Here is a 19,978-nt window from a genome sequence, read left to right as displayed (position 1 = left end):
GTCTTACCATTTTACTGAGGCCCTGGAGACAATATGTACAGAACAGACAGAATTTCCTTCTGTCACGGAGCTTGCATTGTAGTGGGGGTAGCCAAACAATCAACTGAATGTTGAAGTAAATCATGAGGTGTTTTAGAAGGTATAAGTGCTGTGGGAATAAAATGAAGCAGGGAGAGCAGATGGGCCATGTAGTTTCAGACAGGGTGGTCTGGATAGGCCTTGTTGAGTAGGCGACATTTGAGCATAGATGTGGCAGGGGAAAGGGAGCAAGCCATGTGGATAACGCAGGGGCAAGAGTGTCCCACATAGAGGGACAGGCAGTGCAGAGTCCCTGACGTGGGCAGAGAGTGGCAAGGAGGTCAGTGTGGTTGTGCCAAGGAAACTAGGGGATCCTTGGTGATAGAGGGGAGCCATATCACGCATGGCCTTGCAGACTGTGCTAAGTATGTAGGTGCTGAATCTGGGAAAGTTGGAGAACTGTTGGTGATTTTTAAGCAGAGGAGTAAAATTGTGTGATTGATGTTTTGGAAGGATCAGTGCACAACTCAGAAGGGTTGTGAATAGAGTGTAGGGCGGTGAGAGCTGAAGCAGAGAGACCAGGTAAGAGGCCTATGGCTGTAATCCAGGCAGCCTGGGCCGGGGTGAGGCCAGGAGATGTGGTGAGAAATACATGTATTCTGGTTATATCTGGAAGGTAAAGATAAGAGTTTACTTTTCAAGTAGGATTTACCAGAATTGCTTTAAAATATGCCAGTACTAAAAGAGGTTGGTGTAAAGGTCACAGAACTTTTAAATAAGTGGTTGGCTTTTATATTAGTATGTAGAATTCATAAATAAGGGAATATAGAGGACTGCTTACTCTTTTTCACTTACGTTGCCATTAACTGTAGTCTGTTTCTGTTCTTTTCAAGATGTCACTGGATTAGGAATTTAAAAGCATAGTTTGTCTTTAATATTTAGCAGGAAGAAAATAATAAAACCCTGTATCACCAAACTAGCCAGTACTTGCCTCATTTTGCAGCTCTTTGACCTTGGGCAAGTTGCTTGGCCTCTCAATTTCCTTTTCATCTTCTATGAAAACAGGGAAGTAGCTGCTTCACTGAGATTGTGTTATGGGTTAAATGTAGTTATTTTATATACAACTATAGTTGCTCGATAAAAGGTATAGGTTATTATTAGCAGTATCACCTGTATCCTCTTCAGCTCTTCTCTGTGGCATGAGTTGGTTCCTAACATTTCCATAGCTGCTGTTTGAATCTGGTCTCTACTTAGTCACCTTGGTCTCTGGCCTGGAGAATTTATGCTGTTTCATATCTTAACATCTTCCCATACTCTCAAGATCTTGCACATTAGGAGATGATATTTGGATATTGAAATAAATTATGAAGTAGTTGCAGGGGTAGGAGAGAAAGCCCCCATCTACTGGTCACTTTAAAGTCACAGAAACCAGGTTCATCCCTCTCCCTCATTCTCTCCATCACTTTTCTTGTTTGTCCTCTTGTCCTCTCTGTCACTGCGACTGCATTAGCTCCAGTCACAACCACCCTGTGCTTACACCACTCTCTCTCCTGCACACCTGGTCCTGTGGCAGGTGTTCAGTCTGACTAAAAAATCCTTCCTGTGGTAGGGTGGTGTGCTGTGGTGTGAAGACCCTGGCATCGTAGATGACCGAGTGGGCTTGGTAACTCCTGTGCCTCTTCCTAGTCTATGACCCTGTCTTTAGTCTTAGTGCTCTCATTTTTAAAAGAATTGTAATACCAAGTTTGCTTAAAAGATATGAGAATTAGATGTAATCAGTACTTAGTGTGTAGAATATAATTGTAGGTTACTAATGAAGGTAGCTTTTATTTTGTAACTTTTGAGAGCCATAAGTTCCAAGATGGACTCAGTGTTCTTGGATTATTTGTACAGTCCATTAGTCGATGGCTCAGATTAAACTCCAGTCCGTTTTCACGGGAATGTGTCAGATATGCTTGCTGGTGGATGTGCTCTTATCCTTCCCATCATGACAGTGGTCCTTTACAGTCTTGGTCTCTTAGTAATGGTGGAGGCTGGGGATATTTTTTCATGTATTCTAGTTGATCTAGTTGCTTGTTCTCTGTTCTTTTCCTAGCTTGCTTGTGTTTTTCTGGAGCCCCTTTCTTCCCAGTGTTCCCTGGGGTCAGAGTTCATGCTGGTGAATGATATGTTTTCAGTGGAGCATAGAAGAGGTCACTTGAACTCTGGCTACTATTAGGAGCCTGACAGTAAACCTAGAGACAAAGCCATCATCAAGAGTAGCATGTTAGAAATGAAACAACTGTCCTGGGGCATCACTGGACACAAATAAGCCTCTTGTTCTCCTCAGCCTTTGTTAAGCTATTGTTTTCAGAAGTTAGTGACTTCATAAACAAAGCCTCGGTCATTTTCACTGTTAAGTAAAATACTTAATTTTTGATTGGTTTATACAAGTGTACTACTAACAAAATTACCCACATTTAGGAAAGCTAGAACTGTAGAGTCTCAGTGTGTCTTATGTACATTCGGAGAACAAAGGCACCAGGAGCCTAGTTACTAATTATCTTACTGCTAAAGTGGAATGTGTTCAGACAGCTAAATTTTTGAGATGACCTTGACTGTCTCACAGTTTGAATGGAAAAACTAAGTAGCTCTGCATTTTAAAAAGTTGCTAGTACAGATTGTAAGGGTGTTTTCTGTCTGTCTTCTTTAGTATGAGTTTATTACTCACTTACGTTTTGAAACGAAGAAAGGAAATCATCATGCCTCTTGGATACCTCAATATTCCCTAAGCTAATTTTAAAGAATGTGGCTACCTCAAATTCTTGATTTTATGTTTTCGAGAGAGTTTTTAAAATTTATACACTTACTATGACAGTACCAACCAGGAAAAATATTTTACAGCAAAAATATTTGGGTACCTATAGACATAGAGACATAGATAGATCAGGAATTTTTTTCCAGAAAGGATTTTTATTTCATCAAAGTAATTATTTTAACTCTAAGGTCATAAAGAATTAGGTTAGTAAAATGACAAAGGCATGACTTTGAAAACAAAAATGGTTTGAGAAGCCATCTACAGACATGATCTGGGTCAGACTTGATTTGCAGCTTACTCAGTTTTAGAATCGGTTGTCAGTTTTGTAAACAGAAGACTGCTGGATGAATTGAACAGAAGGGTGAGATTAGCATATTAATAAGTTACTGGCTACTGGCCTGCTTTTTCTCCTCCCTCTTTTCCCTCCCTCTTTCTCCTTCCTGAATGAATCTAGGAACACAGAGCCATGGGGTCACATTACTAGCTGGTTTCATTCTGTTCAGTAGCTTGATCTAGCCAGGATGGTCTGTGTTTCAGATTGCGGAAGCATGAGAAGATTCTGTAACTGAGAGGCATTCTCCAAGCTGCTGGAAAATATTACAGAAGGAACACCTTCCAAATTTTGCTTCAAGCTCTGAAAAAAGGAGCACACAGGGGAACCTTAGTCTTGCTTGTGGATCGAAGCAAATACTCTCACAGCGAGGAACTGGGACTTTGTGTGCAGACTCGTGGCTTGATCTTTATAGGATTGGGTGTATGTTGTTGGAACTGGCAGGCCAAGAGGCCCTGAAACCAGCAGGTGCCATCTATATGGAGAAAAGCGGATGTAGTCCATTTCCAGTGTGTTGGGCTAAAGGTATAAATAACTTAAAAATATGTTCAGTTTTATTTGAATTCATGCTTTTGCACCGAAAAGGTAGATAAATGTTTTTCAGAATTTATTTCAATATATTTACAGTTAAATTTGAGGACAAATGGAAATTGATTTGGTATGGGTTTACAGCTATTACATAAAACCAATTAGATAGCTTTTCAAATAGTAAATGAAAATATTTTTTATGCAAATGAATTTTAAGTGCATTAAGCTATCTTTTAATGCTCTGTCCTATGTCTCAATAGTTTTATTTTTTCTTTTAATTTAAGACAGATGTATTTATTCTGTAATATGGAAGTTTTTAAAGAATAAAGAGGAATTTTAACTTAAACAGGGTTGTAGGAAATAAGAGTAACATGTATTTTCTTATTTTAAAAATTAGTTTTCTTTACTCACTGTAAAGATTGTATATTCAATTTGAAACTCGGTATTATTGTAAGGTGGGCTTAGGAATACCATACATAAACAGTTTTCTTCTTTAATGTTAGGGTTTTTATTCACATAAAAATGTAAATATAAAATAATAGCATTTTCATTGTAACATTCAAGACAGTATTTGGGAAGCATATTTAGAAGTTAAAAATGCTATGTAATTGGTGCTTGACTAAAAGCAAATCAGCTGTTTTGCTTAGAGTAGTAGAGAATATTTAAGTTAGGAAATAAAGTTCTTAATGAAGAATATAATAAATATTTTTTGTTATTATTTCTAATATATTTAAATATCATGTTACTCCCTTAGGAAAGATTTTTAAAAGGAGGAAGCTGCACTGTTGTAAAAGGCTGCAGTTTTATGAGTAGAGGTATAGACTGATTGATTTTAGTTTTCAGGGTAAAAATTTTAGTACCACTGGGTACTAAACCAAGTTAGCACCAAACTACAGTTTCACCATTAAAATCGCTTTTATTTAGTTGTTGCTGACATCTATTGATTCTTTCCTAGGCTTTTAAACATTTACAAAACGGGATATTAGAACTATTTTAGTATTCATTTTGTTCACTTGGTTATGTAATTAGATACTCAGAGTAAATATTTTGCCGAGTTAGATTTACACTCTTGGATTTTAAAGGGCTTTGGGAATGGGAACTTTTAAAATTTTAGTTTCTGAGCATCAGAAATGTATAGTATAAGTGAGTGTGACTAATAGTGTTCCGAGCCAAAGAATTCTATACTTCTTGAAAATTTTGGTCTTTTCCTGGATTTGCTGGGGTTCGTTTGCATATTGCCACTTCCATTGTATGATAACATTGTGTTAGCACTGATGATTAACAATAAGGCTCTGATTTCCTTCACAAAGCCTAAGCTGTATTCAGGATCTACACATCCAGTACCAACGGGATATTAAATTATCAGCTACTGGATTTCTTTTTATTCAGTGTGACTTTAAAACTGTGAACTTTGGAAGAAAAGAGATTATAGTGTTTTTGCTCACCCCAAAGTGATTGATGGAAACAACTTATTTTTCAGTTAAGTTTGCTGGCTGTCAGAGCAAATGAGTAAAACCATTTTTAACTGAAATATGCATTATGATAGAGGTTAGGGTTGGGTGAGAGAGAACAGAGCTCACACGTATAAAAGATGGGAAAAGGTAGGGATAGCGTTAAGGGTCAGAATCAGTTTCATATGTAGGGCTGCAGCAAGCCATCTCCTCATATACATGGTTTTGCTTTCGAGTTGTTCAGAGGAGGTTCTGACAAAACCTAGGAGCTGTCATCCTGTTCCTTCTTGGTGCTGCACACACTGCTTCCATTGTGATTGCCCAGTGTGTAACTATCTTAGTAAACTTCCTCTCTCTCCCCTCATGTTACTCTTGTACCAGGACAGGGAGGCAGGAAACCTTGTTTTTATGCTGGTTAATTTTTATCTGTGTGATAAGGACAGAGATGTTGGTGTATAGGAATTGGCTGAATTGGTTATATTCAAGTATAAAAGTTACAACTTGTAGATAAAGACACAGTGAAAAGCTCAAATCCAAAGAATATACAAATCTCTATCTGCAGTTAGACATTCTAAACCACACATTTGATTTTATCAGTCACATTAACCTCAAAAAGCACAGCAGTGTCCCAATTTAAGAAGACACATAAAATACCAGGACAAGCTAAAAATAATAGAGCAGACTATATTTGTATACCTTGAACTGAAACCTTTAAGGTACCCTTAAAGCCTTCTGGGGTGTTTGAACCAAGCTCACTGTGCGGTTAAATTTGGTGTAAAGAATCCACCTTAGGTCCCATCCAAGGAAGATTATATTTTAAAGTATTAAAAAGGACTTTGTTTTAACATGGATTCAACTACATCATGATTTTCTAGGTTTAAAGACAGTTTTGATTCAGAATATTGAATTAAATGTAAATGTTCACAGTGGTATTTTAGGTTGCAAGACTATCAAATGCAGAAAGCCCTGTTTGGGGAGTTATTTGATTATACCAGTTTTTACATTATTTATTTCATGTTTTTGAAAGGCTAGGAAGGACTAAAGAGTGTCAGAGATTTGGTTGTTAAATCCTGATCGGATCTCTTGATTTCTCCAGCTTTGGGCCGTTGTCCTGTTGCTCATTAATAGCACAATTATTTTGGCTTTTCAGTGCCTCAAACACCCCGAACTCTTCCTCTCAGGCGTTTATACCTTCTGTTGCACCTTCCTAGAACCATCATCTCTGCATTCTCTGACTAGCCAACTCCTACTTAACCTTTTTGGTCTCAGCTTAAATGAGCTCCATGAGGAAGCAGGTGTCTTCATCTTTTGCTCACTGCCATATGCTTGGCACATACTAGGTGTTTGTTAAATATTTGTTGAATGAATCAATGACTAGTGTGCACAGAAAAATACCTAAGAGTAGAATGCATGGTACTGACATTAAAATGCAAAAATTACTGTGGGAATCTCACTCCAGTGCTCTCATTCCTGTCAGTCTAAACCAAGTTTTCTCTAATGTCCCCTCCTATATCCTTTTCTTCTGGTCTTGTATAGCACTTACTGTGATTTGTCATTATATATTTTACTTTTTTGGATTTCTGTCTTCTATTAGACTGTAAACTTCACAGACAATGTCAGTTTTTTTCTTCTTGACAAATAGTTGACATAAATGATTATTACTTTAATGAATGAATAAATTCTATATAGGGTTAGATTTGATTTTAAAAGGCTCTTTCAGAGCTAAAATCTTGTGATTAATCCAGTGTTTTGTAGGTAAATCTAGTTTTAGGATCATTCAGCTGTCAGAAATAAATCTTCCATGTCAAACTTTTGGCCATTCTAATTTCGTTGAGTTTGTGTTTTCTTTTTTCTCTTAGAGTAAAAGTATTTACCCAGGGTTTAACATAGCACTCTGCCCATAGTGGGTGGCTAATAAATGAATGAATGCTTTCCTTTTTCCTTTCCTTTTTCCTCTCCTCTCCTGTCCTCTCCTCTGCCCTCCCCTGCCCTCCCCTCCCCTCTCCTGTCCTTTCCTGTCCTTTCCTGGCAGAGTCTTGCTCTGTTGCCCAGGCTGGTTCAAGCAGTTCTCCTGCCTCAGCCTCCCAAGTAGCTGGGATTACAAACGTGCACCACCAAGCCTGGCTAATTGTTGTATTTTCGGTAGAGACAGGGTTTCACCATGTTGGCCAGGCTGGTCTCGAACTCCTGACCTCAAGTAATCCACCCACCTCGGCCTCCCAAAGTGCTAGGATTACAGGTGTGAGCCACACCTGGTCAATTTTACAGTTTCTTTCTGCTTTACCTCAAATCATGGCATTTTAAAAGAGAGCTGTGCTGCTTATAGTAATAGCTAAAACTTATTCAGAAATACTACATGACATGCTGTGTACTGCGCATTAAACATGCACAAAAAACGTACATGTTATTCCATTCTCACAAATGTTTGTAAGCTCTCTGAGATAGGAAATATCATTATCCCCATTTTCCAGATGCGATAATTGAGATACTGAGAGATTAAATAACTTGGCAGTTGTTGCTCAGCTAATATAAAAGGCAGAGCAAGATTCTGAACAGTGGGAATCTAACTGCAGTGCCTATATTCTTAATCAATATGCCGTACACGCCCAAATAGAAACATGGTAGGATCATAATGGAATTTTCTTTTTTGTGTAATTTTTGCATTTTGATATATGTACCATGTCTTCTACTCTCAGATGTTTGTGTACTATTCATTCATTCATTCCACAGATATTTAATGAGAACCAAGTAAGTAAATTGGTTAGTGTGATAGGTGTTAAGTGTTACAGTGAAGGTGAGGTCAGATGACAGTCTTATATAGAATGTCTATGTGTAGACTGCATTGAAAAGGTGCATTTTATTGAAGACCTGAAGGAAATATGGGAGTTAGCCAAGTGGATACTTGGGAAAAGAAAGTTCCAAGTTGATTGTATAGGTAGAGCAAAGGCTCTTGCTGGGAAAATGGCATTGTGGCTGGAACAGAGTGAATACGGGGTTATGGCTATCTTTCCAGTTCTTCGTGCCTACGAGGTGGTGGTTTAACCAGAGACACAGCCATGGGTTAAAAGTGAGGCCCACTAGAAACAAGCCACAGTTTGCCGATCTATTCTAATCCACATTCCTTAAAAATAGCTCCATGAGAGGAGCGAATTGGCCTTTAAATATCCTCCTGTGGGAAACACATGCCTCATTCTGGTTCTCTCAACAGATGTCTTAACAGAAAGACTGGTGAACTCTCCCTTTTCATTTCTATTTTTGAATATTAGTAAAATCAACTCATCCACAAACATAAGGCAGTGGGTATTAAACTTTTTCTCATATTCTTTTTATGGTCCTCATTATTAGTATTTGGGGAAGAGACTGCTAGTTTTGCCCAGTTTTTTCCTCTTTGTATATAATTTTAGAGCTGTCAGTGGATAGGTTTCTTGTTTGTTTGTTTTTTGAGACCGAGTTTTGCTCTTGTCACCAGACTGGAGTGCAGTGGCGTGATCTTGGCTCCCTGCAACCTCCACCTCCCAGGTTCAAGTGATTCTCCTGCCTCAGCCTCCCAAGTAGCTGGGATTACAGGAACCCACCACCACACCCTGCAAATTTTTTAATTTTTTTTTTTTAGTAGAGACGGGTTTTATCATGTTGGCCAGGCTGGTCTCGACCTCCTGACCTCAGGTGATCTGCCTGCCTTGGCCTCCCAAAGTGCTGGGATTACAGGCGTGAGCCACCGCGCCCGGCCTGGATATGGGGTTTTTGCCCAAATATGACCTTCTAAGTGAAGGAGAATAACAGCATGCCCCATATTATGCTTATTGACTGGGTCTTCCATGTGTTTAGCATTCCCACTCCCAGCCTCCTAAGTGTCCTGGTTTGGGCAATAAATTATATGGGAACCCTAAAGTGTGTCCTCCTTTGATCACCCTATGTATGTATGTATGTGTGTACCTATGTATGTATGTGGCATGGTCTTGCTATGTCATCTGGGCTGGTCTCAAACTCCTAGGCTCAAGCAATCCTCCCACCTCGGCCTCACAAAGTCTGGGATTACAGGTGCGTGCCACCACACCCAGCCCGATCAAACAATTTAAAATGGACTCATCCTCCTGCCATCACTGTACCCCCATCCCTGTTCTCTGTCTTTTCTATTTGCTCTTAACCACTATCTAACATACCTGACGGTTTATTTATTTCCTTCTTTGGTTTAGCTGCTGTCCCTCAGTGAAATGTACACCCCATGAGACAAGGGAATCCTATCTGTCCTGCTCATTGCTGCATTCCCAGTGCCTAAGACGTAGTAGACATTTTTTTTTTTTTTTTTTTTTTTGAGATGGAGTTTCGTTCTTGTTGCCCAGGCTGGAGTGCAATGGCGTGATCTCGGCCCACCGCAACCTCTGCCTCCCGGGTTCAAGCGATTCTCCTGCCTCAGCCTCCCGAGTAGCTGGGATTACAGGCATGCACCACTATGCCCGGCTAATTTTGTGTTTTTAGTAGAGATAAGACCTCCATATTGGTCAGGCTGGTCTCAAACTTCCAACCTCATGTGATCCACTCGCCTCGGCCTCTCAGAGTGCTGGGATTATAGATGTGAGCCACCGCTCCTGGCTGGTAGACTCTTACTTTAAACGGATAAATGAATTAAATCTTGTCTTCTGGGAGCAACAGAGGTTTCAGTTGTTAGACGCAAATGAGAGAGTGATGGAGATTTTTGTGGAAATTAAAAAAACACTTGTTCTACGAAGAAGGGAACAACAGACACTGGGATTTACTTGAGGGTGGAGGGAGGAAGGAGAGAAGCAAAAAAAAAAAAAACTCTTGGGTGCTAGGCTTAATACCTGGATGGTGAAATAATCTGTACAACAAACCCTCGTGATACAAGTTTACCTTTATAACAAACCTTCATGTGTACCCCTGAACCTAAAATAAAAGATTAAAAAAAAAAAACCCAAAACTTGATTCTTTAAAGGTTAGTGACGCTGATTTTTGTAAAGTGTTCACAAATCTTTGATTTCAGATTCATCTATAATTGTTTAAACTGCAGGGAATTTATTGTAAATTCAGTGGTTTTCTGTATTTTTTAACAGTTTTCAGTTAGAGAAAAATCTAACTTTAAAACAGTTATCCCTGAATATTTTAATTTTGCATTTGAACATTATTTGCATACATTTTTATAATGTCATTGATTCGTAGCTCACATAATTTTAGAATTGGATTTAGGTGTATATTAACTTCTTTACCTAGAAAAGTAAACTAAAATACATTTGTATTTTTATTTTATATTATACCTTTCTTAAAAATTGTATAAAATGAGTCATATTTTAAGTGTTTTATAGAAGTTTGATGTTGAACCCAATGATTAGTAAATTTTTTCTTTGACTAAAACAGTAATGAAATCTTTGGTTCATTTGGTGATACCTTTGGTTGATTTTCCACATTCTTATTCTCATAGAGTTTGGTTATTTCTTTGTTATTGATTACAGTGTTCAATTGAATTTGTTGGCTTGTGGATAGGAAGTCTCAGCAGTTTATAAGTTGAATTAATATATTTTCCTTTTTTAAATATTGGGGCTGTGTTGAATCTGTGGATTGATTTGAGAGAATTGACTTATGAACAATATTGAACATACAGTAATGAACATTGTATATCCAGTTATTTAAGTCTTGTTTACTTTTTCTAAGCAATGTGTGATAGATCTTAATGTGGTGGTCTGGGTGTTTTTTGATGATATTGTAAATAATAATTTTTGGCTTTTAAGTTTAATTTTCTGGCCTGGCTCAGTGGCTCACACCTGTAATCCCAGCACTTTGGGAGGCTGAGGTGGGCAGATTGCGTAAGGCCAGGAGTTCGAAACCAGCCTGGCCAACATGGTGAAACCCTGTCTTTACTAAAAATACAAAAATTAGCTGGGTGTGGTGGTGTGTACTTGTAGACCCAGCTACTCAGGAGGCTGAGGCACAAGAATCACTTGAACCTGGGAGGTTGAGGTTGCAATGAGCAAAGATTGCACCATTGCACTCCAGCCTGGGCAACAGAGTGAGACTCTGTCAAAAAAAAAAAAAAAGTTTAATTTTACAATTCTTGGCCTAGTATATAGAAATAGATTGTCCTATTAGTTTATCTTGTGGCCTTATTATAAATTCGCTTATTAGTTCTGGTGATCTGAGTATAGAAAATCAAAATAAATCTGTTAATGTGTTACTGGCAAATAAAAAAATAGTTTTCTTTTCTGACCTTTATATCTTCATCTATGTCTTTGCCTTGACCAGGACCTCTATTATAGTGTTGAGAAATGGTGAGAGGAGACAGATTTCCCCTTTTTTCCCCCTTAGGGAGAACATGTTCAGTGTTAAGTTTCTTAACTCTAGTTTTGTCTGTTTTGTTTTTGTGTATATCCTTTTTCTTTTTTCTGTTTTTTGAGACAAAGTCTTGCTCTGTCGCCCAGGCTGGAGTGCAGTGGCACGATCTCGGCTCACTGCAACCTCCGCCTCCCGGGTTCAAGCTGTTCTCCTGCCTCAGCCTCCCGAGTAACTGGGACTACCAAGCTCGGCTAATTTTTGTATTTTTGGTATAGACAGAGTTTCACCATACTGGCCAGGCTGGTCTCGAACTCCTGATGTTGTGATCCGCCCGCCTCGGCCTCCCAAAGTGTTGGGATTACAGGCGTGAGCCACTGTGCCCAGCTGATATCCTTTTTCAAATTGAAAAAGGTTCCTTTTAATTCTTAGGTTTCTGAGAGGTTTTTTTTCTTTTTTTTATTATTCTGAGAGGGTGTTGATTTTTGTCTAATGCTTTTTCTGCATCTATTTAGTTGCTCATATGAGTTTTTCTGTTTTAATTTTTATAATGTGATGAATTATAGTGTTTAAAATTTGTATTTATCTTTATTTTTTGAGAAATGAGGTCTTGCTGTTAATACATTGCCCAGGCTGATCTCAAGCTCCTGGGCTCAAGAAGTCCTGCTGCCTCATCCTCCTGAGTACCTGACAGGCACGAGCCACTGTACTCAAGTATGAATTTTTTTTTTAATGTTAAAACAACCTGCATTGCTGAGATAAATCCCACTTGATCATGACATATTATCCTGATTTTACAAAACAGCTGGGATTACAGGCACATGCCACCAAACCCAGATAATTTTTGTATTTTTAGTAGAGACAGGGTTTCACCATGTTGGCCAGGCTGGTCTCAAACTCCTGACATCCCAGAGTGCTGGGATTACAGGCGTGAGCCACTGTGCCCGGCCCAGTTTCATGTATTTTATTATGGAAAATTCTGGTAAAACATCGTATGTTGAATGCATTCTTATACTCAAAATTGAGAATTAAGTGAAATTTGGCATGTTTTCTCTCTCCTTGGCTTCTGGAATCCTGGCAAGAGACTGAAATGTTCTTTTCTGTGGAAACTGGTCTTAGCAAAGGGCTCGATTTGGATATCAGGAGAATTGGCCCCTTCTGAGGGGCTGTGATATGGTTTGGCTGTGTCCCCCCCCCCCACATCTTATCTTGAATTCCCACAGGCACAGTGGATTTAGCGTCATTCTTAAGGGCCTTAGGATTTTCAGAATGGGAAATGAGTGTTGGCTTCAACTTAAAATCACCAGCTGCATTAGCCCCTAATGAGAGTCAGCCTGTCCTCAGAAGCTTTGAAGCTAAGCATTGACTTCACCTCTAGCTGTCAAAGTCCTAGATGGCATCTTCTAATAAAAGACTCTTTCTTCTTCATTGTGTCATTTAGTGTAGCCACATTAATCAGTGATGTTAGCTAGATCTTTTGGACAACTTGGTGCAGCTTCTCCACCAGCACTTGCTGCTTCATCTTGCACTTTTATGCTGTGGAGATGGCTTTTTTCCTTCCACCTCACGAACCAACCTCTGCTAGCTTCAGGCTTTCGTTCTGTAGCTACCTTACCTCAATTTATAGAACTGAAGATGGGCTTGCTCTGGATTAGTCTTTGGCTTAAGGGAATGTTGTGACTGGTTTGATCTATCCAGACCACCAAAACCTTCTCAGTTTCAGCAATAAGGCTGTTCTGCTTTCTTATCATTTGTGTGTTCAGTGGAGTAGCATTTGTATTTCCTTCAGTGACTTTTCCTTTGCATTCACAACTTGGCTTTCTGGCACAAGAAGCCTAGCTTTTGGCTTGTTTCAGCTTTTGACATGCTTTCTTCACTAGGCTTAATCATTTCTAGCGTTTGATTTAAAGTGAGAGGAATGGGACTGTTCGTTTCACTTGAACGCTTAGAGGCCATTGTAGGGTTATTAATTGGCCTAATTTCAGTATTATTGTGTCTCTGAATAGGGAGGCCTTAGGAGAGGTGGGAGAGATGAGGCAGCAGCGGGTTGGTGGAGCAGTTAGAACACACACGTATCAACTAAGCTCGCTATCTTAACGTGGGTGCCATTTGTGGCACCCCAAGACAGTTACAATAGAAATATCATGAATCAGCATCATGGAAATAATAATAATGAAAAAGTTGGAAATAATGGTGAGCATTACCAAAATGTAGCACATTTGGTAAAGTGGGCATGTGCTGTTGGGAAAATGATGCCCATAGACTCGCTCGATGCAGGGTTGCCACAAACCCTTTGTTTGTTGTTGTTGTTGTTGTTTTTGTTTTTGAAAAAAGGCAGTTGGATGAATTATCAATTTCTATGATTGTTGGGGAAGGCAAATTATACAGGGCTAGGGAAGAAGGTACAAGTTGAGTATCCCTGATCTGAAAATCTGAAATTCGATACGCTCCCAAATACTCAGCTTTTTTGAGCGCCAATATGATGTTCAAAGGAAACTTGTTGGAGCATTGCAGATTTTGTATTTTCTGATTTGGGATGTTCAACCAGTGAGTATAATGCAAATATTCCAAAATCTGAAAAAATATGAAATCTGAAACTCTTCTGGTCCTAAACATTTAGGTAAGGGATACTCACTCATAGTAGAGAAGAAGGCAGAAAGGACCAGAGTAGTTATTCAACAGTTTAGTAGGTTGAACCAGCACAAGATAAAGCAAGCATGTGTTGGAATGTCTAATATAAATTTTTTCGTTAGGACCAGTTGGAATATCTGATTGCGTCCTCTTCATTTGGTAAATCAGATTGAGCATCTGTCTTCACAGTACTGAAAATAGTGGAAACAGTGAGATCTGCTTGTTGTGTCTTCACTGGTATTCTTAGTATAGGCTTCAATCTTAATAACTGTGAGTTTCTTAAGACATTGTGTCAGGTAACTCATTTCATTGATTTACTTGTTATTGGTATGTAAATATTGTACTTATTTTTGAGGTATACGTGATACCTGTATACAATATGTGATGATCAAATCAGGGTAATTAGGACATCATCTCAAACACTTTTCTTTCCTTTGTGTTGGGAACATTACAATTCTCATTTTAAAATATACAATAAATTATTAACTGTGATTTTCTTGCTGTACTATCGAATACTAGAACTTATTCCTTCTAACTATATTTTTGTACCCCTTAACCTACTTCTCTTTATGCCCTGTACCCTTTCCCTTCCCAGCCTCTGGTGACCACCACTCTACTCTGTACTTCCATGGGATTCACTTTTTTTAGCTCCTAACTGTGAATGAGAACATGCCATATTTGTTTTTCTGTGCCTGGCTTATTTCACTTAAGGTAATGACCTCTGGTTCCATTCATGTTGCTGCAGCTGACAAGATTTCATTCTTCTGTTGCTGAATAATATTCCATTGTGTATATATACCACATTGTCCATGTGGATTCCATATCATGGCTGTTGTGAATAGTGCTGTAATAAGAATGGGGATGCAGATATCACTTCAATATACTGATTTCCTTTCTTTTGAATATGTATTCAGTATTGGGATTGCTGGATCATATATTCTATTTTTGTTTTTTTATAATGGCTATACTAGTTTACATTCCTACCAACAGAGTGTGGAAGCATTCCTCTTTCTCTGCATCCTTGCCAGCACTTGTTATTTTTTGTCTTTTTTATAATAGGTATTACAACTGAGGTGAGATGGTATCTCATTGTGGTTTTAATTTGTATTTTCCTGATGATAGTGGTGTTGAGCATTTTTTCCATATACCTATTGGCCTTTTGTATGTCTTCTATTGAGAAATGTCTTTCAGATCTTGTGCCCATTTTTAAAACAGGATTATTTATCCTTTTGAGGTTTTTTTTTTTAGAGACAGGATCTGGCATGTTGTGTCTTCGTTCTCATTGGTTTCAAATAACTTACTTATTTCTGCCTTCATTTCTTATTTACCCAGTAGTCATTCAGGAGGAGCAAGTTGTTCAGTTTCCATGTAGTTGTGCAGTTTTGAGTTTTCTTAATCCTGAGTTCCAGTTTGATTGCACTGTGATCTGAGAGACTGTTTGTTATGATTTCCATTCTTTTGCATTTGCTGAGGAGTATTTTACTTTCAATTATGTTGTCAATTTTAGAATAAGTGTGATGTGGTGCTGAGAAGAATGTATATTCTGTTGATCTGGGGTGGAGAGTTCTGTAGATGTCTATTAAGTCCACTTGGTCCAGAGCTGAGTTCAAGTCCTGAATATCCATGTTTATCTTCTGTCTTGTTGATCTGTCTAATATTGACAGCGGGGTGTTAAAGTCTCCCGCTATTATTGTGTGGAAGTCTAAGTCTCTTTGTAGGTCTCTAAGAACTTTATGAATCTGGGTGCTCCTGTATTGGGTGCATATATATTTAAGATAGTTAGCTCTTCTTGTTGCATTGATCTCTTTACCATTATATAATGCCCTTCTTTGTCTTTTTTGATCTTTGTTGGTTTAAAGTCTGTTTTATCAGAGAGTAGGATTGCAACCTCTACTTTTTTTTTGCTTTCCATTTGCTTGGTAAATATTCCTCCATCCCTTTATTTTGAGCCTGTGTGTGTCTTTGCACATGACATGGGTCTCCCAAATACAGCACTCCGATGAGTCTTGACTCTTTATCCAGTTTGCCAGTCTGTGTCTTTTAATTGGGATATTTAGCACACTTACATTTAAAGTTAATCTGGGACACAGCTAAAGCAGTGTTTAGAGGGAAATTTATAGCACTAAATGTCCATAAGAGAAAGCAGGAAAGATCTAAAATCGACACCCTAGCATGACAATTAAAAGAACTAGAGAAGGAAGAGCAAACATATTCAAATGCTAGCAGAAGACAAGAAATAAGATTAGAGCAGAACTGAAGGAGATAGAGATACAAAAAACCCTTCAAAAATCAATGAATCCAGGAGCTGGTTTTTTGAAAAGATTAACAAAATAGACCGCTAGCCAGACGAATAAAGAAGAAAAGAGAGAAGAATCAAAGAGACACGATAAAAAATGATAAAGGGGATATCACCACTGATCCCACAGAAATACAAACTACCATCAGAAAATACTATAAACACCTCTATGCAAATAAACTAGAAAATCTGGAAGAAATGGATACATTCCTGGACACATACACCCTCCCAAGACTAAATCAGGAAGAAGTCGAATCCCTGAATAGACCAATAACAAGTTCTGAAATTGAGGCAGTAATTAATAGCCTACCAACCAAAAAAAATCCCAGGACCAGACAGATTCACAGCTGAATTCTACCAGAGGTACAAAGAAGAGCTGGTACAATTCCTTTTGAAACTATTCCAAACAATAGAAAAAGAGGGACTCTTCCCTAACTCATTTTATGAGGTCAGCATCATCTTGATACCAAAATCTGGCAGACACACAAGAAAAAAAGAAAATTTCAGGCTGATATGCCTGATGAACATCGATGCGAAAATCCTCAATAAAATGCTGGCAAACCCAATCCAGCAGCACATGAAAAAGCATATCCACCACGATCAAGTCGGCTTCATCCCTCGGATGCAAGGCTTGTTCAACAAACGCAAATCAATAAACATAATCCATCACATAAACAGAACCAATGACAAAAACCATGATTATCAATAGATGCAGAAAAGGCCTTCAATAAAATTCAACACCCCTTCATGTTAAAAACTCTCAATAAAGTACGTATTGATGGAATGTATCTCAAAATAATAAGAGCTACTTATGACAAACCCACAGCTAATACCATACTGAATGGGCAAAAGCTGGATGCATTCCCTTTGAAAACTGGCACAAGACAAGGATGCCCTCTCTCACCACTCCTATTCAACATAGTATTGGAAGTTCTGGCCAGGGCAGTCAGGCTAGAGAAAGAAAGGAAGAAAGGATATTCAAATAGGAAGAGAGGAAGTCAAATTGTCTCTGTTTGCGGATGACATGATTGTATATTTAGAAAACCCCATCATCTTAGCCCAAAATCTCCTTAAGCTGATAAGCAACTTCAGCAAAATCTCAGGGTACAAAATCAATGTGCAAAAATTGCAAGCATTCCTATACACCAATAATAGAGAGCCAAATCATGAGTGAACTCCCATTCACAATTGCTATAAAGAGAATAAAATACCTAGGAATACATCTTACAAGGGATGTGAAGGACCTCTTCAAGGAGAACTACAAACCACTGCTCATGGAAATAAGAGAGGACACAAACAAATGGAAAAACATTCCATGCTCATGGGTAGGAAGAATCAATATTGTGAAAATGGCTATACTGCCCAAAGTAATTTATAGATTCGATGCTGTCCCCATGAAGCTCCCATTGACTTTCTTCACAGAATTAGAAAAAACTACTTTAAATTTCATACGGAACCAAAAAAGCCCGCATAGCCAATTCAATCCTAAGCAAAAAGAACAAAGCTAGAGGCATCATGCTACCTGACTTCAACCTATCCTACAAGGCTACAGTATCCCAAACAGCATGGTAGTGGTACCAAAACAGATATTATGGTACTGGTACCAAAACAGATAGACCAGTGGAACAGAACAGAGGCCTCAGAAATAACGCCATACATCTACAACCATCTGATCTTTGACAAACCTGACAAAAACAAGCAATGGGGGAAAGGATTCCCTATTTAATAAATGGTGCTGGGAAAACTGGCTAGCCATATGTAGAAAACTGAAATTGGACCCCTTCCTTGCACCTTATACAAAAATTAACTCAAGATGGATTAAAGACTTAAACGTAAGACCTAAAACCATAAAAACCCTGGAAGAAAACCTAGGCAATACCATTCAGGACATAGGCGTGGGCAAAGACTTCATGACTAAAACACCAGAAGCAATGGCAACAAAAGCCAAATTGACATATGGCATCTAATTAAACTAAAGAGCTTCTGCATGGCAAAAAAAAAAAAACAATTTTCATCAGAGTGAACAGGCAACCTACAGAATGGGAGAAAATTTTTGTAATCTGTCTATCTGACTAAGGGCTAATATCCAGAATCTTCAAATAACTTAAATTTACAAGAAAAAAACAACCCCACCAAAAAGTGGGTGAAGGATATGAACAGACACTTCTCAAGAAGACATTTATGTGGCCAATAAACATATGAAAAAAAGCTCATCATCACTGGTCATTAGAGACATGCAAATCAAAACCACAGTGAAATACCATCTCACACCAGTTAGAATGGCAATCATTAAAAATTCAGGAAACAACAGAAGCTGGAGAGGATGTGGAGAAATAGGAACGCTTTTACACTGTTGGTGGGAGTGTAAATTAGTTCAACCATTGTGGAAGACAGTGTGGCAATTCCTCAAGGATCTAGAACCAGAAATACCATTTGACCCAGCAATCCCATTATTGGGTATATACCCAAAGGATTATAAATCATTTTATAAAGACACATGCACATGTATGTTTATTGCAACACTGTTCACAGTAGCAAAGACTTGGAACCAACCCAGATGTCCATCAGTGATAGACTGGATAAAGAAAATGTGGTGGCTGGGCACGGTGGCTCACGCCTGTAATCCCAGTACTTTTGGAGGCCGAGGCCTGTGGATCGCCTGATATCAGGAGTTCGAGACCAGCCCTGGCCAACATGGCAAAACCCCATCTTTACTAAAAATACAAAAATTAGCTGGGCGTGGTGGCGTGCGCCTGTAATCCCAGCTACCCAGGAGGCTGAGGCAGGAGAATCACTGGAACCCGGGGGGTCAGAGGCTGCAGTGAGCCAAGATTGTGCCGCTGCACTCTAGACTGGGTGACAGAGCAAGACTCCATCTCCCAAAAAAAAAAAAAAAAAATGTGGTACATATACACCATGGAATACTCTGTAGCCATAAAAAAGGATGAGTTGATGTCCTTTGCAGGGACGTGGATGAAGCTGGAAACCATCATTCTTGGCAAACTAACACAGGAACAGAAAACCAAACACTGCATGTTCTCACTCATAAGTGGGAGTTGAACAGTGACAACACATGGACACAGGGAGGGGAACATCACACACCGGGGCCTGTCGCAGGATTGTTGGGGGTAGGGGAGGGATAGCGTTATGAGAAATATTCCTAATGTAGATGACGGGTTGATGGGTGCAGCAAACCACCATGGCATGTGTATACCTACATAACAAACCTGCACGTTCTGCACATATATCCCAGAACTTAAAAGTATTTAAAAAAAAAAAAAAAAAAAAAAGACAGGATCTTGCTTTCTTGCCCAAGCTGGAGTTCATTGAGCATGATTTTAGCTCATTGTACCTCCAACTCCTTCCTTCTATTGAGTTTTCTAAGCTCTTTATAGATTCTGGTTATTAATCCGTTGTCAGATGGGTAGGTGCAAATACTTTCTCCCATTCTTTGTGTTGTCTTTTTACTTTGTTAATTGTGTCTTTTGCTCTGCAGAGGCTTTTTATCTTGATGTAATCCCATTTGTCTTATTTTTGCTTTAGTTGCCTGTATTTTTGAGGTCTTACGTTGAAAAATCCTTGTCGAGATCAGTGTCCAGAAGTGTTTCCCCAGTATTTTCTTATAGTAATTCCATAGTTTCAGG

At 38.7% G+C, this 19,978-nt stretch overlaps 1 protein-coding gene and 1 long non-coding RNA gene across 20 annotated transcripts in view; one reads left to right on the top strand and one right to left on the bottom strand.

Moving 5' to 3' along the window:
- The window catches only part of PTK2 (protein tyrosine kinase 2), a 340,227-nt gene that overhangs the window by 76,669 nt on the left and 243,580 nt on the right, over nt 1–19,978 (top strand). For 2 of the 18 annotated variants that reach the window (XM_055349592.2, XM_063709535.1), the window contains exon 1: nt 3,031–3,671. The exons of 11 other annotated variants lie outside the window; for them this stretch is intronic. In XM_055349592.2, coding sequence (XP_055205567.1) covers nt 3,572–3,671 — 100 coding nt within the window. In that variant the 5' untranslated portion in view covers nt 3,031–3,571. Of the gene's footprint in view, nt 1–3,023; nt 3,672–19,978 lie in introns of those variants that run through there. 5 more of the 18 variants (XM_055349583.2, XM_063709532.1, XM_063709534.1 and 2 more) reach the window with 5 other exon arrangements.
- LOC109028046 (uncharacterized) overlaps nt 1–19,978 on the bottom strand; it is a 40,282-nt gene that overhangs the window by 13,167 nt on the left and 7,137 nt on the right. The gene's annotated exons all lie outside the window — the stretch shown is intronic.

Source organism: Gorilla gorilla, chromosome 7 (genome assembly GCF_029281585.2).
Source record: "Gorilla gorilla gorilla isolate KB3781 chromosome 7, NHGRI_mGorGor1-v2.1_pri, whole genome shotgun sequence".
NCBI classification, from domain to species: domain Eukaryota; kingdom Metazoa; phylum Chordata; class Mammalia; order Primates; family Hominidae; genus Gorilla; species Gorilla gorilla.
This window is presented reverse-complemented; position numbering and strand designations above follow the sequence as displayed.